At 38.7% G+C, this 27,630-nt stretch overlaps 1 protein-coding gene across 4 annotated transcripts; it reads right to left on the bottom strand.

Annotated features, from left to right (window-relative positions):
• Positions 1–26,174, bottom strand: ZC2HC1A (zinc finger C2HC-type containing 1A). 4 transcript variants are annotated; one of them, XM_081950560.1, is made up of 9 exons: positions 26,033–26,174; positions 13,736–13,812; positions 13,066–13,182; positions 11,822–11,963; positions 9,376–9,524; positions 7,753–7,849; positions 5,564–5,666; positions 2,950–3,060; positions 1–2,015 (listed from the first exon to the last, which is right to left on the bottom strand). In XM_081950560.1, exons 1-9 carry the CDS (start codon positions 26,046–26,048, stop codon positions 1,844–1,846), a joined length of 984 nt encoding a protein of 327 aa, XP_081806686.1. In that variant the 5' UTR covers positions 26,049–26,174; the 3' UTR covers positions 1–1,843. The 4 variants fall into 4 exon arrangements, with proteins under 4 accessions (XP_081806686.1, XP_081806687.1, XP_081806684.1 ...); XM_081950561.1 differs by lacking the exon at positions 26,033–26,174 and adding an exon at positions 25,656–25,923; XM_081950558.1 differs by lacking the exon at positions 26,033–26,174 and adding an exon at positions 24,820–24,883.
• Positions 26,175–27,630: the final 1,456 nt, after the last annotated feature.

Below are 27,630 nucleotides of genomic sequence, written 5' to 3'. Positions count from 1 at the left end.
TTATATATACAATGAAAGTTTTATTAACAAAATTCTAGGTAACATAGAACAAGCATTTATACAATGCTTTTGTTCTTAAAGAATATTTAGGAAAACAAAATGTACTTTATCAGAATAATGCTCACATAACTATTTAGTAGAAATGAGAATATTGCATTGTTATGAAGACCAGATTCGTTATATTAAAACATATCAAAGAGATGCAATAATAAGATGTAATAAAGCATCCACAGGAATGTGTGAAAACTTTTTAATACAACAAATATGTGGGTTCTTTGGTGAATAGGATGCATATTAAGTTACACTAACAGTTAATAGGCAAGGCAGAGCAGAATCCACATAATCCCATAGACAAAGGAAGAGTTTTCAGTGCATTCTGAATTTTTGTAATGTAAGTTCCCCCATACCAGTGTATTTTAAATTAAAAAAAAATGATAATCTACATTAAGATACTGTATTAAAGATTGATTTTCACTAATGCACATAAAATTAGGTAACAATACAAAACTGGAATACTAGATTTATGAATGCTTTTTAAAGAGAATTCTAACACACAAATACAATTCTATACCAATTAACCTGTTAATTCTTTTAGTTAAAAATTACAGTTTGCCATTGGCCAATATACTGAAAGATGGGGACAAATCTTATTCAAATGCATTAATTATCATCTGCCATAGCAAGCAGGTTTTTGACTAAAATGAAAATAGCATTAAAAATAAATCCTACATCATTCAGGTCAAAAATTGCAAATTGACTTGTTTCACTTAAACTATTACTAAACTTAGAAAAGTAAAGACTTAGAAATTGAGATATTAAATTAAAAAAAAAAGATTAATTTTGGAAAAGGCATAAGTAAATGCTTTTTTGTGCTAAAAAATTGCTGTAGAAAAGGAGGCTTACTAAAGAAAATGTAACTTAATACTAATGTAGTTTGAGTTTAATATAATTCTTTTTGTTTTAATTTCAGAGGACTGTGTAAGAAATGATAATGGTAAAGACCCCTAAGTCAAAGTAATAGGAAGAAGAAAAATCATGATTGGGACATCATTTTTCTGAAACTAGTGTGTCATAATTATAAAATATTCAATGCTTTTTTGTTGGTAAATCAAGAGGGAAATTAACTTAGGCCACATTGGCCAAGCTTTTAAAACTGATCACAGCCCTGTTTTTTAGGAAAATAAGTTGATCCTAAGAACATGATTAAATTATATTTGATAATTTAATTTATTAGCATCTCAGTCTTTTTCTATGAAACATGGGAAGTTTTCCACATAGAAAAATATCTGTGCACAAAAACTTGTTATAGCTTTTTGGAACAAGAAAGAGGGTAAAATGCCAACTAGTTAACTATAATAGTACACGTGAAACTAGTAATTTTAATTTACATTAAGCATATACAAATAATAAAATGTATGACTGTCAACCAACAAGCTATTGTCTAGGTTATCAACCAAATATAAATCAATATTTCCATGTATAACATATTTTCTATTGGAACACATTCTTTAGACCAAATGATTCAGGGCAAAAATTACAAATGAGTAAGAACATTAATATATGTGTATATTACAAAAAACCTTAGCGCTTGATTTAAAGTTTTGCTCCATTAAATATTCTCCAACAATATCTCAAGTATACCATCTTGAATGGCACAGTTTTAGGTACCTAACCATTTATATACATTGTATTTATATATCTATATATATTATTTCACAAAAAATAATAATTGCCCATAACATTAGTATGGTGCCTTAGCACAAATCCCGGTGGAAAAATGTAGCAGAGATTTTTATACAGCCTTAGCAAGAAATCTACCTCTCATTTTACATTACAGGTGTATTCACAAAATCATTCTTCGAACACCACATTCACAACAGTATTTTGCAGATTCAATTGGATATTTGGTACCACATTCGTAACAGAATTTTGGTAACTGTGCAAGAGAATTTCCCTCACTGCTTTTTGAACTTCCTCCATTGATAGATGAACAGTCTCCACTGTCGAATCCAGCTCTATGTCAAGCATTAAAAATTCAAAGTAATAAACACAACAAAGATTAGAGGTAAAGAAATACATATTTCAGTGATCTCTAAAATATTCTTTTCAGCAATAAAGATTTTTGACCCAAGTAAACAACCTCCCCAAAAGAAACTATTTCAGAAGTCTGCTAATATGTTGACTAAAGGTTTTATGCTCCACATTTTCAGTGGAAAACATTGCACCAATGAACTTAGCTGAATTACCTGCAAACATTTTTGTCTCATTGAGAAATTCACATATAAAATGGAAGCCAAGGACCAAAGAAAACATTACATGCAAATTTTGGGGTATTAGGATTCCTTACACTTTTAATACTGCTCAGGGTTGCTGTGAAAATTAAGAAAGTTATGTTCAGGGAATAGTGAATGATTACCAGTAGAGTATATTTTGGTTTTGTGTGTGTGTGTGTGTGTGTGTAAATATAAGTGTGTGTGTGTGTGTGTGTGTAAATAAATAAATATCTGGCTTAGTCTGCCACTCCTAGAACTTAAAACAGAAATGAGAAAGAATTTCCCCACAGCTATTTCCTTGCTTTGCAAAATAAAATTGGCTGGAGGAATATCCTTACACTATAATCTAGTTTGACCATTAGGATTATGAATAAATTTAATTTCAGTAAGGTTCAGAAGCTATGGGGAGAAAAAAATAATGACTTTCAGAAAAAAATGATTAGTTTAAGTTAACTTCCGCATTTATGTGCATTAGATTAGAATTTTTTTACTTGCACAGTGCAAGATACATTTCACTGAGAACTGGTTCAATTTCATTGATTTTTTTTAAACAAAAAAAAAAAAATCAAACCCTGATCCTTTATGCCTTTCTACGTATTTTCACATTTTTATCCTTTTCTTTCATCTGGCAATTACTTCATCTTAATTAAAGTCAAAAGATGCAAATATAATTTACCTGGCTGAATAAGTTTCAGCACCAAATGCTTTTCTTTTGTTTGCCATCATACCCGGACCGGTGCTTCGTGTCATATTAGTAGATGCTCCCATCCGTGGTTTCGTGGGCCCCCTTAAAATATATTATTATTAGATGCATTATGCAGAATTAAAATTATCCAGTATTTAGGTTTATCCTAAACCTAACAAGTATTGCAAGCCTTGATCAGACGCATCCATTTTCCTGCATCAAATTCCAGAACAGCATATTCCACAGATCTGCCTAATTATTCCAATGATCTTTTCCATGTCTCCCAATATATAGCTGCTGTGGATATTCCAGCAAAACATATCCCCTTCATCTCATTTTTCCAGTCTTCCCTTCCTTTCCCCTTTTTGCCTTCTCTCGACCAATATATATCCCTGTTTATCAGCAGATTTTGTCCATTAAATCAAGAGTTCTTTGCTCATCATGGGTTTGCGATGTAGAACAAAAATATTAAGTATCAAATTATATCAAATTATTCAAGAAACACAAAACGATGTTTCAGAGATTATTATTTTTTGTATTAAAAGCATTATCTGTCTCACTCAACAATTTATAACAAAACAGAACAGTTGGAATTTATCCAAAGTCAAATTATTTATCATCATCTTCAAATTATTGTTTGATTTTTATATATAAGATCCAAATTTCATTTCTTTACATTTCCTATTTTTGATAGCATTATCCTCTTCTAATAAAGAAGCTACATGTTGCCATCTACAGGATAAACTATTTTACTCTTTCATTTCTTTATTATCCAGTAATTGAACACAATCGAATGTTTTACTTCAAAGGGGAAAACGAAGGGGTAAAAGAAATAGGAAGATAATCAAGAGGCACAAAATTTCTTCATTCAAAATATTCAAAACTATAATATCACCACAGGTGAGAAAGAATTTAAAAAATAGTAGTAGGGTTAGTAAGTAGAGCCAAGCAAAATATCGGAGCCAAACTTTTAAATAATGGCTGCATTTATAAATGAAATATTTGGAGTTGCAACCTGAAAAAGAGGGTAGCTTTCTCCTCTGCCTGCCCCTTACAACAGATAGATGGAGGTCTTCTCTTGCCCTGAAAAATGCTATATCTTGTTGAAAAATTGCACAAGCCATAATACAGAATGCTACAAGCAGAAGTAAGTAATTTAAAATGTAATCTCTCCTAAGGTGTGCAAAAGGTACCTAAAGGACAGGTGATATAACAAATGATTGAAGCCGTTAAACCTCTTAAAATCATTTTATCCAACTTGTAATGAAAATGACTTGTGATTTTATATGCATTAACACAGCTAATGGTGTCACTGAGAAATGTTATCTCAGGATTATAAAGAATATTCAATAGCAAATCATTAATTATTCATAATTGAAATCCATTTACAACCTTAATCAAATCATTCATGGGAACTGATACATTTATGAGACATTTTGATGTAGACCAGTGATGGCAAACATTTTTTGGCTACCGTGTCAAAAGTGGGAGAACGGGGGGTTGCGTGCGCCACGTGCCACACCCATAATGCTGTGTGCGACCCCCCACCCAGCATGCATGCATGTGTGCAATCAGCGACCCCCCGCTTTTGCTGCAGTTTTTTTGCCTTCCCCAGGCTCCAGAAGCTTTCTAGGAGCCTGGGGAAGGCGAAAACAGTCTTCCCCGACCCCCACCTCTAGGGGGGACCTACAGGGAACCCAGAGGTTTAGGAATGGTGAGTTTCAGTTTGTCCATAGGACCGATTTTCGACTTGCGGAGCCTTTAGGAGGCTTCCTTGAAGGCTCCGGAAGGTGAAAAATGGACTTATGGACAAACCAGAAGAGCCATAGGGCCCTCCGGAGCCTTCAGGGAAGCCTCTGGAAGGCGAAAAACGGCTTCAAAAGAAGGCCGAAGTCAGCTGGCCAACACACGCAAAACGACCTTACGAGCAAACCAGAAGTCACTTCCGGTTTGCTCGTAGGGCTGGTTTAATCCCTCCAGAGCCTTCAGGGCCCTTTTTGTTTTTCGTCCTTCGGAGCCTTCAGGGAACCCTCTGGAAGGCCTCTAAAGGCTCCGGAGGGCTTAAACTGGCCCTATGAGCAAATACGAAGTCCATTGCAGAACTTCCGGCTTGCACTTAGGACTGGGTTTTTGCGCTCTGGAGGCTTCAGGGAAGCTCCTGAAGCCTCCGGAGGGCCTCTGGGTGGGGGGGGGGGAGGCTGTTTTGGCCCTCCCTGGGCCAAAAGCCTCTGGAGCCTGGGGAGGGTGAAAAAAGCATGCAAAAAATGGGGGTCGCGCCTGTCATGCACGCATGTGCGCTGGGGGTCGCACACTGCATTATGGGTGCGGTATGCCCGTACATGACCCCCCTGAGCTCCCCCCCGCTTTTGGCACGCGAGCCAAAAAAGGTAAGTCATCGCTGCTATAATTCATTGATAGGAATTGATAGGAATACTCGACATGCATTTCCTCTAGGAAGGAATCAAGAAATGCAGACTAGTTGGACTTTGCTTACATTATTATCAGATTTCCATGGAAATGAGAGCAGGTCAAGTACAGTTCTAAAAATTTTCAGCATCTTGTCCTGTGAACCCTATTGTCAGATTTCTCTTAGGAATATACTTACCCTATTTGTGGACTTGCTTTCATTACGTTTTTATGAGCTGGAGAACTCTGGATTTTGTTTCCCACTTGTCCACCTGGAGACAGTGTTTTATTTGCAGAGGAACCTTGTCATGAAAACATGAAAACCACTGTTTCTTTCAAATGGCTCTGTTGCGCTGTCACTACAATACTGACTTTTCACATCTCCATATCTTTATGCACTGTCTAAGAACTCAGAAGTGCAAAGCCTAATACAAAAATTGCTAGCAGAATAACAGATATACAGTCATAGCTCAAAAAGTTGAGAGCGACGCCAAGAAAATCAAGTTGACAGAATAATACTAAATTTGATCTAACTTAATTGTAATTTAATCAAAAGTATTTTCTCTCAAACTATGGATGCTGTACTGTTCTTTTTCTTTCACATGAAGAATTACAATTTATCAGTAATCTTTAAATGGATTTGGTCACCACTCCTAAGATTTCAGATCACCATAGGATCCGTCGCCTCACTGGGACTCATTTATTCAGAAATAAAGGGTAATATTAAGTCAGCAGGCTTAATATTTTAAATGGCATTGAAAAATAAGACCCTTGTCCTACTCTTTTATACAAGACTGGAAATGAGATTCCAATGCTAACGATTTTCTTCTATAGTAGTTAACAAGCCAGGAGAAGCAATGAGAGAAAGGTAGAGAGATAAACGAGACATTACCGTGTTTCCCCGAAAATACGACCTGTCCTGAAACTAAAGCTTGCCACATATTATGGGCAAAAATATTAGCCCCCCCTGAAAATAAGCCCCCTGGACAACCCCCCCTCCGGCCAGGCAGAAGATACCAAGCAACGCGAGCGCCTGTTTGCTGTACACCACCTCCTGCGGCTTGGCGCCTTTGGAATGCCCCTAGGTGAATGAATGGGGCTCTGCATGGCTGGAGAGGGCGGTTGCGCGAGTGGCTTTTCCGTTCCCAGCTTGCGCAACTCGCGGGCTCATGATGTCCTTGGCTAACTCTACAGTACCTGCAGAGCCAGGGCATCTCCGCTGCTGGCGCTGCATGCCACTTGGGGTATTTTTGTGGTTTTCAAAGCAGAGGACGGATAACACTCTGGAAGTACGCTCTATGGTAGCGTACAACCATAGAGCGTACTCCCAGAGCAGTATCCTACCTCCGTGCTTTGGAAACCACAACAGAGGACGGATGCTGCTCTGGGAGTACGCTCTATGGTTGTACGCTTTTCAGCCCACAACCATAGAGAGTACTTCCAGAGCAGCACCTGTCCTCCGTGCTTTGAAAACCGCAAAAAAAAAAAAAAACAAGCGGTGGGCGGCAACAGCAGCGGAAATGCCCTGGCTCTGCAGGTACTGTAGAGTTAGCCAAGGGCATCGTGAGCCTGCGAGTCACGCGAGCTGGGAGCGGAAAAGCCGTTCGCGCAACCCCCCTCTCCAGCCATGCAGAGCCCCATTCACTCACCTAGGGGCATTCCGAAGGCACCGAGGTGTGGGAGGCGGAGGGCAGCGAACAGGCGCTCACGTTGCTTGGTGTCTTCCGGGTACCGCTAGGTTGGTCAGCGGAGCTGTGCCCGGCTGGAAAGGGGGGTTGCCGGGCGACTGCTCGCAAGCATGGTCACCTCATGACTGCTGTGTTGCTGCTGCGACAGCGCAACACAAGCCATTCAACCCTGAGGCTGTGCCCGGCTCTTTGGGAGCCCGGTCGCAAGGGAGCAGCCACCCGGCAACCCAAAAACAATAAGCCCTCCCCTTTAATAAGCTCAATGCCATATTTTGTGGGTCAAAAAATATAAGACCCTGTCGTATTTTGGGGAAAACACTGTAATATAGCAGTGACTACTCAACTCACTTGTTCATTCTTCTCCTAGGAATCTTATGAAGTGGGACACTGAAAACAGCACAATTGCTTTCAAAATTATTCATCTCTGTTTTAAAAAAGCATCTTGAAATTGTCATTTTAATTATTGAGATGTGGTTGCAGAGAAGAACTTAAAATGTTTATTACAGTATATAATCACCTCAAACATATGATCAGAACTTTATTCACATTCTGCATATTACAGGTTCATCTGTATCAGCACTATCTATCCTAACTTCTAACAGCTTGGGCTAAATATGTTTTAAGATTTAAATGCCCTCTGCTGAGGAAGCTACAAAAGAATGCCTAATTACAAAATTCCAGACAATGGAAACACACACACATATGCACACATGTCCATTACTTGGTTGTGGTAAGCGTGATAAGGCTGGTGGTGTTAGCCCTGAAGAAGGTATCTTCTTTACTGTTGGTGTCTTGTACTGAAATAACAAATAGGTTATTATAGGTTAAATAACCTTCCACAATCATGCTGATTCATTATTACATTTCTAGTGCCCCATATTTAAGGCAGACTGCCTACTTTTTATGTATTACAGTTAAAACATGTTACTTTGTTTTTAACAAGCGTAATAACTTCCAACAAGAATGAACTTCCAACAAAGAGAAGTATTGCAATATAACAACAATAAATCAGTTATGACCTGTGTGTTACTTGCTACTAAAGTACATCAATCGAACCGCAGACCAATGGTCACAGTGTCTAGGAGTTATATTCAACACATAGAGCAGCGGTTCTCAACCTGTGGGTCGCGACCCCTTTGGAGGTCGAATGACTGTTTCACAGGGGTCACCTAAGACAATCGGAAAATTGCAAAATTACAGTTATGAAGTAGCAATGAAAATAATTTTATGGTTGGGGGTCACCACAACATGAGGAACTGTATTAAAGGGTCGCGGCATTGGGAAGGTTGAGTACCACTGACACAGAGAGTCATAGGCACTGATGATTGTTCTATACCGTAGAGGTAGTTCTCCAAAATCTCAAAAAAGAGGAGACTCCTTCCTTTTCCTCCCTCTCTCCTGATTAACATAAAGACAAATACGTAAAGCATGAGCTCTAACACTGAACAATGAGCTTTCACACTGAATCTAGATTAATTCTATGTAATATAAGTGTAAAGTAAAATTGGTATTGGACTACATATGGAATGAATGGCTTGGCTTGGCTAACCTTTGTTTCTTACTTTGCCTTCTGAAGAATGGAAACGACTCTAAACTTATCACAAGTATAGATATTGATGCAACTGAAAATCTGTCATGATTAAATTACAGAATCTATTAACATAAGGATGCTATGACAGCCATGATCTTGAATAACAACAAATGGGGATTTATATAAATTAATGGAAGATAAGCCTACTTCTAGGTAAATTATTTATGTGGCTAAATACTCTGGCATATTGTACATAATAAAGGAGACACTGAAAAGGCTTCAAAGCAAACAGGGTACTTTTGGAAAATGATTTAAGACAAAGTGGTTAAACTTTAAGAATTGTTTGCCTTTTTATTTCTTCAATGAAACAGCCAACATAGATTAAAATCATAGCCTATCTGCAATGTTCAACTTCCCATAAAGGCTTATAAAAATCAGTCTGTATGGGTTCTGTATTAATTAATTACTCCTGGTTTCTTACCTCCTTCCCAGATTTTGTCAGATTGTTTTCGTTTCTTAAATATCCAAAAGAAATAATTGAATGGAATGGAATAGAATAGGAATAGAATAACAGAAGTTGAAAGGGACCTTGTAGGTCTTCTAGTCTAACCCCCTGTTCAGTCAGAAAACCTTATACCATTTCAGACAATCTCTTAAAAACTTCCAGCATTGGAGCATTCACAACTTCTGGATGCAAGTTTCAAGAACTTTCAAGTAATGACTTAACTTTAAAACGGGTTTGTTTTTAAAGCAGTAAAATGAAAGGAATGAAACGATAGTAAATTTATTTACCTGTGTTCGAGCAGGAAGCTTCCCTTTAACTTCACTAACCACTTTCCCTTTATTAGAAATACGTGCTGCCTGTTCTTTGCAGAAATTGATATGTCGATCAGCTGCACTTTCATTAAATCGCCTCTGGCAGTATGGGCACTGAATATAATCTATATTCAACAGAAAGTTATTCATTACTTCACTCACTCAATTGACCAATACTATTTTGCTCTCATTATAGACTTAGAATTAATGCCTTGATGTCATAACATTTATAATAGCTATTTCCGCCAAAAATATGTCTATGTGTATGTGTGCTGGGTGCAGTGGAAGGAGAAATATAGTACATCAATCTGTAGAATGTATGTAAATTATCAAGTTACTGGAGCACTCCATTGTTTTCTCTTAACCACCCAGCTAAAAACTATGTTGTCAATTTGTGGTTTCCTTGACAAGGCTAATAAACCTCTAATAAAATGGAACTTTGAGGAAAACTCAAGCCTCGGAGTCTTCTTTCGTTAGGAGTGTTACTTGGAACCTTGACACATATTTTCACTATATTTCTGTCTACCTCCACAATTTTCAGATCTCTGAGTCTTATTTCAAACTTCTGAGAATAACCAGGGAACCAATCAGTTCTCTTCCATCTAATCAACAGAACTCTTTAAAGGAACAGATTCCAATTGCATCCCAACTGCTGAGCTGCTTCAGAGTTCAGTGGTCACAAATAGCCCTTCAGCTCTATTCCATATATGCTAGCATCTTTACATATATGTATTTTAATACAAACTGTCCATCTAAGTGTTTGCAAAGAAAAAAAAAGTTCTTGGGAGTTCTGTTTTTTCTGTTCTAATTAAAGAAATGCCTGCAAAGTGTGATGAGGGTAAGATACCAGTATATTTGAAAACACATAATTTTTACAGCAACTCTTGTTTCATACAGCAATATAGGACTCCCATGTGTGTATGGCGGCGCCTAGGAGCAGAGCCTTCTCTGTGGCGGGCCCAGCCCTGTGGAATGACCTCCCCCCGGATATTAGGACCACTACTGACCTCCGCTCCTTCCGTGTCAAGCTCAAGACCCACCTTTTCCAAATAGCTGGCCTGGCTCAACCATAACTTCGTAACGCTCCTGATGGGTTTTTTAATTTAGTAATTTTATTTAAGGGGATTTTAAATTGTGTTTTTAATTGTCTTTCACTCATAAGTCAACTCTCCTCCATGCACATATGTATATGTCTCTGTTCTTTTTGTATATATGTTTGTCTTATGTGTATTTTTATCCGTTTTGATTGTACGCCGCCCCGAGTCCTTCGGGAGAGGGTTGCGGCTAATCAAATAAAATTATTATTATTATTATTATTATTATTATTATTATTATTATTAGTATTATTAGTATTATTAGTATTATTAGTATTGATTGGCTGATTGCTGGCTTTAGCTCAGAGTCGGAGAAATCAAAAGTGGTGGGTTTTGTTTTTTAACAGAAGTTTAAAACTGATTTAAAATAGCTATATTCAAAGAAACAGTTGCCTGAAATCTTTCCCTGGGACAATTAGATTGAACAAGACCATACCGTATGTGTGGTCACACATGGAGAAGTGTGGTAAAGCAAGAGAAAAGCCAAATAATTAAATCCTCCCTATTAACTGTAGGTTCCTTTCCCATTCCAGGTCTAAAAAGTTTTAGTGAGAAATAATCAATGACAAATAAACAAGGCAGCAATAAATTAGGACAAACATGCCACATTTTCTGCTAATGTGCAATTATTTCCTATATAATAATTTAGAAATGATTCAGTTATGGAGCTTTGTGTGAAGATTAAAAAAAGAATCATGATATCAGATCTGGGTCCCCGGATGTCAGAACTACCACCGACCTCCGCTCCTTCCGTATGAAGCTTAAAACCCACCTGTTCAATTTAGCTGGCCTGGCCTAATACCAATCTTAGTCCCCCAAGTCTGTGTTTTTAAATTTTTAGGGGTATGCTTTTTAGTTGTTTTTAATTTTTATTATTCTGTACAGTTGAAATTAGGTTTAATTCGCTTTTAAGGGAATATATTTAAGGGTATTTATCTTTTGTACCTGTTTTTAATGAGATGCCTGTACACCGCCCCGAGTCCCTTCGGGGAGAGGGGGCGGTCTATAAATTTTGAAAAATAAATAAATAAATAATGTTATTCATAAAAGATATACCGTATATAATTAAAATTTTGCATATAAATAAGACAGATATAAAAAAACAGACATGATAGATTGAATTTTTTCCAGTCCTCCACTGTTCCTAAGGACTTATTCTCTGAATTAAAAAAAAATCAGATACAGAAGATTTAGAATATAAAGATATCTATCCTAAACAAGCATGGTGATCGTGTGTGATTGGTTGATAGAGCTATGTAACTATTCAAAAATAATAATGCATGGACATATGCTAAAATGTATACATTTCTCAAATTTAAATTATATACCAGGATCATAAGAAGGAGGTGGTGGTGGTGGCAATTTTCCACCTTCTTTAAGAACCTGATCTACTCCTTTGGCTGCTCTTATAGCTGCTATGAGCTCCTCATGCTTTCGTCTCCAGCTTGATGGTTTCTTTGGAGGTTCTGGCTAAGGAGACAACACAGAGAGCAGACATAGTTTTGCAATGTAAAACTTGTGATTTCTCTTGTACTCAGTACAATACTCAACAATCCAAACAACACAAGCTAAATACAAATATTGTATTGTTTTTAACCAGTCGATCTGCCCAACTATACCTAGTATTTGAGACAAGTGCCGTGATAGCACTTATGAAAGAAAAGTAGGCAATAAAATTAATATTATGCATTAATATTCCATGCAAGCTGAACTTCAAGTAAGAACGATGTCTGCTTATAATCACTTCTTATTCTTCTGAATACTTGTTGCATTTTTCCTGTTGTCATTAAAGAGAACCATTTTCTTGGTTTCAATATTTCAATATAGTTGAATTAGATACTGCATTAAACTTAAAAATAATTACTGTTATGTTAACTGCTGACATAGGAATACATAACTATATTAATTTAAAGCATTAGATCTACCCAACACCAACAAAATACATCTAGTACAGAGTGTAGAATTATGTGTTTTGTATCTTTCTTTTTTATGGAGAAAGCTAAGTTTCTGAGAAGCAGCAATTTTTAATAGAACACAATAATATTATCTGCTTTTTTCAGTTTTCTTTAAAAAAATCTTAGCATAGACAATCAAATGCCAAAATCTTGCATTGTTCCTAGCAACATATTACCCTGCATTATGGGCTGCAATTCTTCAGGATTATGAGCTCATATAATAGCTTCTATAGTATAGTAAAATAATGAGTTTCTTTCCATTGAAGCTTGACTTTTCCCTGTTAAGTTAATGAACATATTATGTGTTTTCAATTTTCGTGCAGGTACTGTATTGATTATTTGCCTCTACCTTTTTCCAAAACTAACCTACAACCCTAGGGATATATATTCTTACAATATGAGATTTGAAATCAGCATTTTGAGTTGATGATAAAGATAATGACAAGATAAAAGAAATATTATACGGGAACACTGAAAATAATTAACAGTTCCTTAATAAAAGAAAAAATAAATCAGTACACTACTGTGAATAAGTTCCTAAAAGCTCATAACATATTTGCAACCAATATTACAGTTTTTTAAAAATAATAACTATATTTCAGCATTTATGTACTTACCCGTGGTTTTATAGGCTTTACTGTGGAAATATCAGTTCCTTCTGCTCTCTGTCTGCTAGAGTCAAATGTTTTTCTTTTTTTAGCAGCAGTTTTTTGGCAAATGGGAGTATGTTTTTTCTGTGAAATGACAGTTTAAAAAGTGAAATATTTATATCTGGATTTTTAAAAATTCATTATTATCCTATTTCCATGAAAATAAGACCTCCCCGGATAATAAGTCCAATTGGGCTTTTGAGTGCATGCGCTAAAATAAGCCCTCCCCAAAAATATTGCAACACAGCAGCAGCCATGAGGTGACCATGCTCACTGCCTCCTGCACCTCAAAAATAATAAGCCCTCCCTGAAAATAAGGCCAAGCACAAGAAAAAGATGATGGGGACATGTTCTGCCTTTACAAAACAGCATATAATCATTCCATTAAAAAAAAAAAAAACCATCATAGAAATAGCACCGAGACTTATATACTGCATTGCTGAGTGTTTTACAAATTTCAGTATATTACTCCCAGAAATCTGGCTCCTCTTTTTACTACCTCGGAAGAATGGCAGGCTGAATCTACCTTGAGCCCTGTTAGGATCAAACTCCAGGCTGTGGACAGATCATTTCCTATCATTTCTCATCTTGATTTAAATAAATTCATCTGACATTAAACTCATATACTCATACTTACTAATGCAGGTGGAAAAAAAGTCCTTCCACAAATCCGACATGGTAATAATTCTTCAGGCTGTTGTGAATTTTTATAATCTGAAAAATGAAGATACATACAATTGTTGGGGCAATAGAAATCCTACTTAATATTTCTTAGCCGACAACCATGTTGTGAAATTCTTCTATTAAGCTTATTTGAGACGCCTAGAGAGCCGATGGAGATCCTCCCGTTCCGAACTTGACCGAACACAGGTACGAACCTACTTAAGGACATACCTTGTGGCAATAAGAGCGGCCAAACGTCGACATTGTGCCGCCCTTATTGCGTCCGCAGATAACCGCCCTGCCGCCCTGTTCCGGGTGACCCGCTCCCTTCTGTCACAGAGGCCGCGGGAAGCCCCTCTACAGGGCAGGGCAGAGGAATTTGGGAAATATCTGCAGGATAAAATCGCTCAAATCCGGAGGGAATGTGTCCCACTCAGTGGGCTAGGAGGGATGCCCCAGGCGAGTCTTGAGAGACCATTCTGGGAGGAGTTTGACTCGGTTGCCATCGAGGATTTGGACAGGTTACGCGGGCGACTACGAGCCACCACATGTTCATTGGACCCGTGTCCCTCCTGGCTTGTACTGGCATCCTGGGAGGTTACACGAGACTGGCTCTTGGTGCTAGTGAACGCTTCATTGGGCGAGGGGTTCTTACCGGCTGCCTTGAAAGAGGCGGTTGTGAGACCCTTACTCAAGAAGCCTTCCCTGGACCCAACGGAGCTAGCCAATTACCGTCCCGTCTCCAACCTTCCCTTTTTAGCGAAGGTTGTAGAGAGTGTGGTGGCCCAACAGTTCCCACGTCACCTGGAGGAGAATGATTATCTAGACCCGCGCCAGTCCGGCTTCAGACCCGGGCACAGCACAGAGACGGCCTTGGTCGCGTTGGTAGATGATCTCTGGAGGGCCAGGGATAGGGGTTGTTCCTCTATCCTGGTCCTATTAGATCTCTCAGCGGCTTTTGATACCATCGACCATGGTATCCTCCTGCACCGGCTGGAGGGGCTGGGGGTAAGGGGCACCGTTCTATGGTGGTTCTGCTCCTACCTCTCCGACCGGACGCAGCGTGTGTTGGCAGGGGAGCAGAGGTCGTCCCTGAGGCCTCTCACTTGTGGGGTGCCGCAGGGGTCGGTCCTCTCGCCTCTTCTGTTCAACACATATATGAAACCGCTGGGTGAGATCATCCGTGGTTTTGGGGTGGGATATCATCTGTACGCTGATGATACACAGCTGTACATCTCCACCCCGAACCACCCCAACGAGGCCGTTGAAATGATGTCCCGGTGTTTGGAAGCCGTACGGGTCTGGATGGGTAACAACCGACTCAAACTCAACCCCTCCAAGACGGAGTGGCTGTGGCTTCCGGCCCCCCGGTTCAACCAGCTAATTCCAACACTGGCCATTGGGGGCGAGCAACTGGCCCCCATGGAACGGGCGCGCAATTTGGGCATCCTCCTGGATGCCCGGCTGTCCATGGATGACCATGTGGCAGCCGTGGCGAGGGGGGCGTTCCACCAGGTTCGCCTGGTGCGCCTATTGCGCCCCCTATTGGACCGGGATGCCCTTCGCACAGTCACTCACGCGCTGGTGACGTCCCGCCTAGACTACTGTAATGTTCTCTACATGGGGCTTCCCTTGAGATGCACTCGAAGACTGCAGCTGGTCCAGAACGCGGCCGCGCGGGTGATTATGGGGAGTACGAGATACTCCCATATAACACCTCTCCTGCGCGAGCTGCACTGGCTTCCTGTGGTCTATCGGGTGCGTTTCAAGGTATTGATTACCATCTTCAAAGCGCTCCATGGCACAGGACCTAGCTACATGCGGGATCGCATCCTGCCCCATACATCCCTATGACCAATCCGCTCTCACAGAGAGGGACTTCTCCGGGTGCCGTCCACTAAGCAGTGCCAGAGGGCGGCGCCCAGGAGTAGGGCCTTCTCTGATGGGCCCAGCCCTCTGGAATGACCTCCCCCCGGATATTAGGATTACCACCGACTTCCGCTTCTTCCATTCAAAACTCAAGACCCACCTTTTTCAACTAGCAGGCCTGGCTCAACCATAGCTCCATTTTATTCCTCCTGGCAATTTTTAAACTTGTAATTTCTATTGGGGTTTTAATTTAACTTATTTTAATATTTCTATTTTATTATAATATTGTATTGTGTTTTATACTTCCTCCGTACAATGTGTAATTTTATAATATGTGTTTTTATTTATTGTACGCCGCCCCGAGTCCCTTTGTGGAGAGGGAGCGGCTAACAAATTTAATAAAATAATAATAAAATAATAAATAAAATAATTGACTAGAAAACAAAGCTTCACAGGCATTCAAAGAAGCTGTGACTCACAGCTTATTTCAAGGGAATTTCAGTGCTATTATTTCCCCGAAAAGAACGTGGAACTGTGGTAATACTCAGATCTGCCAGGGTATATTCTGAAATAAAATAATTATTTAATAAATAGCTCATCCAATTATTGCTCATATTCAGGGGATCTTGAGTATATGCTTTTATCTTAGATTTTCGAAAGAATGTTAAGAAAATAATTGTTTATAAACTTATATTTTACAATGTTCACCACTTCTGCAAATAAAAATCACGATTGTTTTAAGAAACTAATTGCTTCTAATGATTTTCAACCAACCTAGGGGTTTGTATTATGTTCTTTTGGCATAATGGTAACAGATACTACTTCACAATATTCAACAGCATTACTGTATTTGCTTTCAACAATCTCCTATCTCTGAACTACTACCGTTGGCATATTTCCATCCGGCTGCAGTTTTATTTGCCAAAAACAAGTAATCTATTAGGAGGCTAAATATTTCCTTTGTTTTTTAATGATGTAATACAAAGAATGAAATCATGAATGATCTTATATGCACAATCTTTCCATGTATAGTGATTTATGTGCATAAATATAAATGACACAATTGCATCACATGCGTATAACCACACACTTTTTAAAAAAGCTATTAAAAACGAAGCTGGAACATTTGGGATATTTTCAGTCATAGATTTCTGCATGTACATATAGAAAAGGAAGCAGGCAAATATTTTTATTCGCAATTCACAACATAAGATGTTTGCCAACACTTTGAAGTAGGTCATGCATGGAAGAAATAATAGGAATAACCTTCTCTGGGGTCACATGATTTTTGGCTTAAAAGATCTAAGAATACCCTCCCTCACCGCCCAGAAAAAATGGAAGCAGCAAAAAGAATACTCAACATATTTTTAAAGAATCGTAGATAATGTTGTAAATGAACCTCAAATTAGAATAAATAACCTTAAATTAGAACAAATTTAAACTTTTTAATGGCATACCTATTATTACAATAGCTCGGTTTTGAGTTGAACTGGAGTTTGTGGGAGCAAACTAAAAAGCTACTAATCTAAGTATATTTTCCAAAGAAAATAAAGCAGTAACACAGTTAGAAATCAATTAGACACAATAAACATTTGACTGAAAGGGAAAATGGTGTTCCGGTAGGCAAGTAAATCCTGTCCCTCCCTCACTTTCTCAAAGGCATTCATCCATAGCATCTCTATAGGTACATTCTCAATGGCAGATAAACTGTGAACTCAGCCATAAACATTCAACACAAAGAATGCTGATTAAAGGAGAGGTACTGACAAGGGCACTTGAAAAACTAACAGCTCAACAAAACAAATTCTAAGGCCTCTTTGTTTAATTCAAGTAGCTTAATGTATTCACCCCATTACCTCACCATCCTAAGCTCAAAAATACACACATTGCCATAACCCAACTCTTTGTTATACTGATTAAGTGCATAGGTAAAGGTATCCTTGTTCAGTTACGTCCAATTCTAGGGCACGTTGCTCATCTCCATTTCTTGGCTGATGGAGCCAGTGTTGGCTGAAGACATTTTCCATGGTCATGTGGCCAGCATGGTTTATTGGCTAAAGGCGGAATGCTGTTACTTGCCCACTGAAGTGGTACCTATTAATATACTTGCATTCGCCTGCTTTTGAACTGTTAGGTGGGCAGGAGCTGGGGCATGAATGGGAGCTAACCCTGTTGAGTGGTGCACGAGTCTCAAATATTGGGCTGTCAACTTTCCATCTGCCAAGCTCAGTGTCCTTAACCACTGAGCTATAATGCTCCCATGATTATATGTATACAATTGTATAACTGGCATAAATCTGAAGAGGGATTGTAACATCTCTCCCTTTTAGACTTGTTTTTACCTCTAGTAAGCACTTCAACGAAGGTGTGCTGGTCTCTAGTTTAAATCTACAATTCTCTTCCAGCTTTCACTTTTTAAACATCCTGATGATCATATAATTACCTAAGAAAGTGTTCTATTTCTTCAACTATACCACACCAATGGCATAATTGATAACTTCTTGCATACTTGGTTAAAAATTCCAATTTCAGGATGTTGTAAATCTTGAAAGTTAAATGAGGGAATATAATTTCAAATTTGAATCAAACCATCCTGATCAAGAAGTTATACTGGCCTTTTAAGAAAAATAAAGCAGGCAATCAATAAATTAAGTCTTATAAAACTTTGCATATGAATACCAAAATCTCTTACAATTTTGGAAATCTTGCATGAGGTCTCATTTAATTCCCTCAATGTAGTCATCATGCAAACATATACAATGACATCAGCAGGCCAGAAAATATTAGTGGCCACCAGTATTTGGAAAAGTGATATGAATCCAGACCCACACTGATTTCCCTAACATAAAGCTTTTCTCTTTGCATTATCTATTTATGCATTTTATTGCAGCACATAATCAATACTGGCAGTCTGCCTACTTAATATGACTAAACATTGTATAATGAAATGAATTCAGCATTATGAGAGTAATAATCTGTGTAACAGTCTGCCTTTTCCTTCCCTTCTACCCCAATTATCTTTGTGTGAAGATTGGGACACCTCCCCCGCCCCGCCCCTCGAGTAGCACTGAAAGGTATCTGGATGGCGCAGAAATCTTGAATCAACTCCTTCTGTTCCACCATGAAAACTCTAACATCCCATTGGATTCAATGTGTTGTTATTATTTATAGCGGGAATGTGCAACACACAGCCAACTGTTGATGGAAAGTAGGCAAAGTTCTTCAGTTATCCCATTTACAGCTCCTACAGCCTACTCAGGAAAGATGGACCTGAAAATTTTATTAATGTCATGAATGGGTAAAATAAGTATCTTAAGTACTCACAACACGTCTTAAAAACCCTGGACTTTTCAAGTTAGGTCGATTTCTTTATTTCTTTGACCATCCATCTTACCATAAGGTAACTCTGGGTGGCTTACAGACATAATATATATATATATTAAAACACAAATAAATTAATATATAAAAATTGAAATGGGTTTCAAACACAAATGTAGTTCTAATGCACAGTACTGTGAATAATTTCTGGTGGAGTCAGAATGGAGCAGTGTCATCATCCTCGTCCTTTTTTTTAATTAAAGAGTTTTAATAAATTTTACAAGTATATCCCCTTCCCCTCCACCCCGATCCCCCCCTCCAACCCTTCCTCCCCCCAATCTCCCAGAGCAAAATACAGGGTATAAACATTTAACAATCATACGCTAACATAAGCTAATTAACTTTAACATCTTCCTCCTCTTGTACTTTAACTCTTCTTCTATTAAGCTAACTTTAGATAAATTATACCAATCCTTGTTCTTTCACTCATAAGCTAATTGGAATTTCTTAGTCCGATATTTATTTTGAATATATTCAATCCATCTTCTCCATTCCAACTTGTATTTCTCATCTGAATGGTCCTTGAGATATGCTGAAATTTTGGCCATCTCTGCTAAGTTTACTACTTTTAACGTCCATTCTTGAGTAGTAGGCAACTCTTCCTTCTTTCAGTACTGCGCCACCAGCAATCTTGCTGCTGTTCTTAAATTCAGAATCAAATTAGTCTCTATAATTGTACAGTCTGTAATTATCCCTAACAAGAACAGCTGGGGGGTGAACTCTATCCTCTTTTTAAGAATATTTTGAATAATCCACCATATTTTTATCCAAAATGCTTTAACTTTTTTGCAAGTCCACCATATATGGTAATACATAGCGTCAGCAGAGTCACATCTCCAACATTTAGGTTGTAAATTCGGATACATGCAAGCTAACTTTTTAGGATCTAAATGCCATCTATAAAACATCTTATAGAAATGCTCTCTCAAGTTTTGAGCTTATGTAAATTTTACATTCCTTACCCAAATCTTTTCCCATGTATCCATCATTATTGGTTCTTCAAAGTTTTGTGCCCATTTTATCATACAATCTTTAACTAACTCTGTTTCAGAATCGGTTTCTGTCAGTATATTATACAACCTTTTTATATGCATTTGACCCTGGTCCCTAATTTGTTTTACCAAATTATCCTCATTTTGCATGATACCAATTTTCTGATCTTTTTTCCATCTGGCCTGTAACTGTCCATACTGAAATCAGGTTTGAATTATCCTTTCCTATCTTAGTACATTCAAAGTCTTTAATTGTAGTACACCTCTTTCTATGTTAAGAAGCTCTCTCTATATAATTACATCCTGTTTTTGTTCTATACTTATATTCTCTATTGCGTGTCTGGGCACTATCCACATTGGTATCTTATCATTTAATTTATATTGATAATTTTTCCAGACACGCAGTAGAGCAAGGGCTGCTAATGGATAAAAGGTCTGTAAAGGAAATGTAATCCTAGGAGAGTAAGCGTAAGAAAAAAGCTTTAAATAATCCTACCTTAATTCTGATTGGTATAAGAGAAAAAAAGAGAAATTCTGGCAGAACACTCAATACATTACTGTAAAGTTCCAGTAATCTTTGCGGTATCTGTTTTCCTGACCCAGTACACTTTGAAGGGTTGATATTGGTCCTGATATTCTGCCCGTCTTCTTTTGTCTACTCTTTTACTTCAGATGATTTCTCCCCCTTTTGTTTACTATTCTCCTGAACCTGAGATTTCATTTACAGCATCTTTTATCTATTACATTCGTTTATCATTATCTCCGCCTCCCTGTACAAACCAGAAAGGCCTTGTTCACAATCATGCTTTGGTTGCCCCTTGCTTGGACTACTAAGTGTATACATAGGCTTTTCCTTGAATGCTATGTAGTAGATATAACTGGTTCAGAACCATGTGACACCACTAATTTGTCAACTGTTTTGACTCTCAGCAGGCTTCCAGGTGTAATTCAAGGTGCTGGTTACCACCTATACATTTCTGCATAGCGCAGGGACATGTTATTTGTGGGTCTATTTCTGATTATTTTTAATCTGACAGGGTAGGCATGTTCCAGGTCCTTTCAACGAAACAGTTTTTGCTGCAGCCTTTGTCCCACCCATGTCCTGATTGTCTTGACCCTGTTGGTCTTTTATGAGGCCATAAAATCCTGGCTGTCCTCCCAGGCCTTGGGCCAACATATTAGATGAGTCCTTATTATAATGGTTTAGGGCAATGATAGCTAACCTTTTCCAGACCAAATGTGGACCCCGCCCCTTGCGCATGCGTGGCAGAGATCTAAAGACCAGCATCGCGGTGGAGCTGAATTCGCGTGCCCACAGAGAGGGCATTGGGTGCCACCTCTGGCATGTGTGCCATAAGTTCACCATCACGGGTTTAGGAAAATTATAGTGATTTACCTTCATTTATTTTTGTTATTTTTGGTGGCTGTTTTAACTCAGTAGTATGTAAAGCACAAATTTTATTATACTACAATTTTGGTTCGTTAAATGGTATGGTTTTAAATAACATGGAAGTATCTCCATGCATTTGTTGAGTTTTTCTCTGACTATATGATACTTGATCTAGTAGACTTTCTGTCAGCGGAATAGGAAAATCCTCTGGATCAAATTGAGGACCAGAGAAGCTGCCAACAACAACAAAAAAAAAACTCTGTGGAAATTGTTTCCGTTTTACTAATCAAAATATTTATTAGATGTAATATCATTTTTCTGAGAAATAATAGGATGTCATTCACAGAAATGTACGTGCCGGGTATTATTGCTTATTCCATACAATCTATATTTAATTCTAGAACCGAAATAAAAGCTATAATGAACCATCAAATTGGAATGGGCAATTTAGACCACTTAGCGTAAGTTGTGCCTAAGGCAGCAGTCCAAATTAAAAACTTTCTCCGATGGTTGTCTGTTTGAATACATCCAGCAAAGAGGTTCATCACGCTCTCTAGCAGGCTCTGTGTTTAAAAAAATGTTCTAATATTATAGATAATAAATAATAATAATAAATATTTAAAAATACAATGTAAGAAACATGAAAAGGAAAGTAGTAAATTGAAAAGATGGTTTAAATTTGGTTTCTTTCAATAGGTTTTTCTAATATGTAAGCAGTATTCACTTTTCTGTTGTATAACACAATCATTCTTATGAGTGCATTTGAGTTGAGTATTTATAAAAAATGAAATTAATAAATCATTTGAAATTAATAAATCATTTGGCACTCTAGTATGAGTGGATCAGATCGTTTTCTGTGTCATATTCTTCAAATAGTAGGAAAGGGCTTTTTTGTTCTCTTCAGTTGTTTAATTTGGGACCAGGTTATCTGAGGGATCATCTCTTGCCGGTCATATCTACCCAACACATCAGTGGGGAGGCAGGGAATGCTGCGGGTCCCATCCCCAAGGGAGATACTCCTGGTGGGACCCAGAAGAAGGGCATTCTCCGTGGTGGCTCCCTCTATCTGGAACATCATTCCCCCAGAGAGTAGAACGGCCCCCACTCTAATACTCTTCTAGAAGGTGCTGAAGACCTGGTTCTGCCAGCAGGCCTGGGAAAGCCAGAGCAGGATGGAGCCCATTCAATGGCTCATGTGATCTGCTGTTGCCAGGGTGGGGGGTGGGTGATTTTATTATACTATATTAATTTATTTGATTCTTTTTATTAGTTTTATTGTTTTAAATGTGGTTTTATATTCTTTAAGCTGCCTTGAGTTGCCATGGGTGAATAGGCGGCAATATAAAACAAACAAACAAACAAATAAAATTTCTCCTTCAAAATCTGAATTTTTAGTTCACTGATCCTCTTTATTGCCCTTTTCTGAATTAATTCCAATCTCTTTGACTCTTTTCTAAAGTGGCATTATTACTAGAATTTAGAAATGATACTTTTATTGACAGAACTGTATTTACCTTTTTTTAAAAGCTATCAGGTTACATTGGTTATACATATGTAAGTTATTGCCAGCTAGGTTTCCCTATTTTTATACCTGTGCATCTGATTAATGTTCCTAAGTGAATAACTTAGTTTAAACTGAAGCAGTATAAATAAATGATTTTCCTTAGAACACACTGAACATCTTTGATCATTATTTCAAACCAGTGATGTTGGGCAGTGAATGCTTTGTTTTGTTTCTGTATAATACCTGTAAATCCACAGGATAAAATTTGACAGAGAAGTTAGACCAAAACTCTGTCCGTGGCCATAAAACATAAACAATATAGGTATAATTGACTGAAAAAAATTAGAGTTTTTCAAATGGTTTTATGGCTTTCTGCATTGAGCACAACTGTATACAAAAACAAATTCAAGTATGGTATCTTGAAGTTTGTTTCCTAAGTTTGTTTCCAGCTTGTTTGGCTCCTTATTCTTTGTAGACAGGTTTTTCTGAAAACACCACACTAGAATCTGTTCTTGTCCAGTAATAAAAACAATATCTAACAGTCACCCTATGTTCTTGACTTAGGTTTATTTTAATTGTACTTATGATAGTTTGGTTGTCTTCAACTGTTCTAATACATTCAAACTTTTCCATTTTTAAATATTAGAAATCTAAAATTTCATTAATACTGACTTTTATTTCACAAATACACCAAAGGTTAAGTTATGATAGATGTCACAATGGAAGCAGGAAACTATCCTCCTTTTAATGCTGGGATTCATGCATGGTTTCAACAGTTGACAAACTCATGGTTTTAACAATTTTCCAAACAAAATAGTAGAAAGTACACTCAAAGGTGACACATATTTTGTATGCACAAGACATCAGGCTTCCATATACAAAGCTGTGTCCGATTACACCAGGCCTTTCTAGACAAGCTTAGAATACAATAGACAAATTATTCTATTCTCTGGTCAGTTGTTTTGGCTGTCACAAAGTAGCTACACTATATTGCCAAAGATATTGGCTCACCCATCCACATAATCAGACTCAGTTGTGAGCTAATACTTTTGGCAATATAGTGTACTATTTTGGACAGGGCCTAGGCTTCCCTGATCTCTTGGGTTTGCTTCTGCCCACTCTATTTACCCATCCTGTTTGATGCTATCTTCTTTTCTTCCTCATCTGTCTTGTTATTCTGTCCTCTGCCACAGCAGCAGATAAAGGCCCTAGACTGCAATATTCCATGACATGCATGGTCTTGTGGACACCAAAACTTAAAATTATACAGAATCCAAGTCCAGCTTACTATTTCTTCTCCTGCAATCACTATTATATATGTTCCCCACAATCACAACAATAATTTCACCAAGGAATGTGAACATATTACAAAAACTATTTTGTAACACACAATTCATACATTCTATGTATGAATTCTGACATCAACCATGCTGGGCAGTTAACAGAATTGAAGCACAACACAAAACATCTGGATGGCATCATAAGATGGAATAGAGGTGCACTGCTAATCAACTAATTTACCTAAATTGGCATATAATTAATATCAACAGTTCTGAAGAGAACTGAAGAGCAGGCTATTAAAATGGTATTAATTTAGTCCCAAATCAAATTCATAGGCTTACAGCCTTGTTAGATATACTTGGTGTGATACCATAGTGAGATCAGTTTAACATTCCTTTTCCTTGTCAAACTGAATATTAAAAAAAAACAGTTGAAAACCCAGAAATACTGTAATTAGATCTGATTCTCTGATATTGAATCAATGTAAAATATAAGTCAGATTCATAAAACATGCATTTTAGCTTTTAGTATAAATATTTTAACATCCATACACACTTAGATTGAAGATATACATTTGGGATTCATTTTATTGCTCACAAATAGATATATGCATAAATTTCCATATATTTTAAACACAAACTTACCTAAAGTAATCCTGTGTACCAAAATAACAGTTAGTTTTTCAGTCTGCATTCAGTGCATCACTTTAAAAGAAGTTTATACAGACTGCTTTTTTAAATAAAATACTTTCTCCTGCACTACATATAAAAAAAACATAATTAATAAGAAAAAAACATTGCTGATTTTGATTCATGAAATAAGAGAGGCCGGAAATCAACTCAAGCCAATCCACACAAAGAACAACAGAGATGCCAACACACTTTAAATAGTGCTGTCATCATCCTCAGCAAGATTAAATGAGGATTCTGTTGACTAAATGTGGCAAGAAAGCTTTGCCAAACCCAACTGCACTACAGGGTAGGTTTTCAAAACCAACAAAGGGCTCTTTCCAAAGAGTAAACGGTTTAGTAGGCCTTTTCCACAAATGACAATAAAATCCCTCTTCCCCCCCTTCTTTTTCCCCTCTTTGCATCACTAATTGAATGCAAACCCTCAACTGGCTCAAATACATACTTACATTAAAAACAGTTCTCTCAGGATTTCCATGCTAATATTCATCATATGATGCATGCTAGTCCCAACTTTCCCTAGCATCACTTCTGAAAACACATTACAAATAGGCAGGAAAAAAAGAGAGAAGAAAGCGAATTCACAGGCATCCACTCACCGTTTTCACCGCCTCCCCCCTCCCCGTGACTCCCTGTACCCCAAGAGCGGTAGCTAATAAACTGCCTTAATCATCTAATTAGTACAACCGGCGTTCAAAACCCGGCCTGGGGCTTCAGCCGACTTGCATGGTTCCGCAAAAGATGAGGACTGAATGACATTGACTGGCATGAAGGCCCGTTTTGGAACTCACCAGCCATCCCTCCTCCAACAACCCGTCTTCCAAAATGACCGCAGGGGTCCCAAATACCCCGGCCTTAAGCGAGGCGCCGCAGGAGGGACGGGGCAACGGCTGGAATAGACAAGTCAGCCCCGACACGCCCAGTAACTAATGCGAAGGAGAGGCGCCTTAGCTGGGGCGGTGGGAGCATGCAGACCCCAGTCTTTCCTCCTCGGCCCCTTCCCGGGAGAAGAGAGGCTCCTCCCGGCTTCCGGGACGGGGGGCTTCGGCATCAAAAGAGTCCTCCCGCCTTCCACCCTTTCCTCCCCGGGGCCTGGCGTCTCCCCCTCTTCCCGCCAGCCTGGAGGAGCGAAGGTCCCGAGGCTCCTACTCGCAGTCCCCGCCCTTACCCTCCAGCTCTTCCATGGCGCTGCCTGCCAGTCTCCGGGCTCCCGGCCGCTGCTGTAGCAACACGGCCACCTCCCAGCCGCTAACATCCCCGGCCTCTATTGGTTTCCCGGCACAAGGAGGGGGTGGAGGGAGACGCGGCGCGGCACGCAGTGCGGATGGGCCGCGGCTCTGTCGGAATAGCCGCGGCTTCTTTCTTCTCCGCGGTCGCCGCCCTGGCGTGAAAAAGGGCGGGCTTTTCGGTGTCTAATGTCTTTGCCTGGCCATTTTCCTGCTGCCGATAGCTTTAATTTTTTTTTATTTACTTCGTCAAGCATGTATTAGATAACATATATAAGTATAAACATGGTTTTGGATGCATGAAATGGATACGAATGAAAAGAAACCTTAGGATAGGGAGGGTAGGCAGGCTGGGTGCGCTTACGCACGCCCTTTACAGACCTCTTAGGAATGGGGTGAGGTCGACAGTAGACAGTCTGAGGTTAAAATTATGGGGGTTTGGGAAAGAGACCACAGTGTCAGGTAGTGCATTCCAGGTTGTAAGATCTATACAATACAATACAATAGTAGAGCTGGAAGGGACCTTGGAGGTCTTCTAGTCCAACCCCCTGCCTAGGCAAGAAACCCTATACCGTTTCAGACAAATGGCTATCCAACATCTTAAAGACTTCCAGTGTTGGGGCATTCACAACTTCTGGAGGCAAGCTGTTCCACTGATTAATTGTTCTGTCAGGAAGTTTCTCCTCAGTTCTAAGTTGCTTCTCTCCTTGATTAGTTTCCACCCATTGCTTCTTGTTCTACACTCAGGTGCCTTGGAGAATAGTTTCACTCCCTCTTCTTTGTGGCAACCCCTGAGATATTGGAACAATGCTATCATGTCTCCCCTAGTCCTTCTTTCTCTTAAGTTAAACATACCCAGTTCCTGCAACCGTTCTTCATGTTTTAGTCTCCAGTCCCCTAATCATCTTTGTTGACCACTCTGTTGGTGAAGTCGTATTTTCTGCAATTGAGTTTGGAGCGGTTTACCTTGAATTGGTATCTATTGTGTGCTTGTGTATTGTTGTGGTTGAAGCTGAAGTAGTCATTGACAAGTAGGATAACTTTATGTACTACGCTTAGGTCAGACCGAATGCGGTGTAGTTCTAAATTGTCTAAACCCAACATTTCAAGTCTTGTGGCATAAGGTATTCTGTAGCAGCAGAGGAAGGGAAGACTTCTTGTGAATTGGTCCTATCTTCCAAGGAATCCCCCCCCCCCCCTTTCTGGCAGAATATTTTTCTTTTGCACTGGGCCTAGCAGAAATACAAGACGGTGGGGTTTGGTTATGTTTTTTTGTTTTTGCTTTTCTGCAGGGAGGGAAGGATTCACACAGTAGTTGGGGGTGTGGTTGGAGTCCTGGTGGCCGCAGGAGTGCCTTTTGGATCTCCTAATGATGTATGGGACATGAATGAATATCAGATCAGATGAAGTTAAAGCTGGCCACATTAAGAGCAGGGTTCTCCAACCTTGACATCTTTAAAACTTGGGGACTTCAACTCCCAGAATTCCCCAGGCAACATGGCTGACTGGAGATTTCTGGGAATTGAAGTCCACAAGACTT

Source organism: Natrix helvetica (genome assembly GCF_964273705.1).
Source record: "Natrix helvetica genome assembly, chromosome: 4".
Taxonomy (NCBI): Eukaryota; Metazoa; Chordata; class Lepidosauria; order Squamata; family Natricidae; genus Natrix; species Natrix helvetica.
This window is presented reverse-complemented; position numbering and strand designations above follow the sequence as displayed.

What these genes read in the sequence shown, in the direction of transcription:
- ZC2HC1A (XM_081950558.1), bottom strand. Translation starts at nt 24,868, where the DNA reads ATGCAGACTGAAAAACTAACTGTTATTTTGGTACACAGGATTACTTTA. An exon ending in CTTTTTTTCCACCTGCATTA is followed by an intron (nt 13,183 to 13,735) that starts GTAAGTATGAGT and finishes GTCATTTCACAG; the next exon opens with AAAAAACATACTCCCATTTG. An exon ending in AGCTTCCTGCTCGAACACAG is followed by an intron (nt 7,850 to 9,375) that starts GTAAATAAATTT and finishes TTGTTATTTCAG; the next exon opens with TACAAGACACCAACAGTAAA.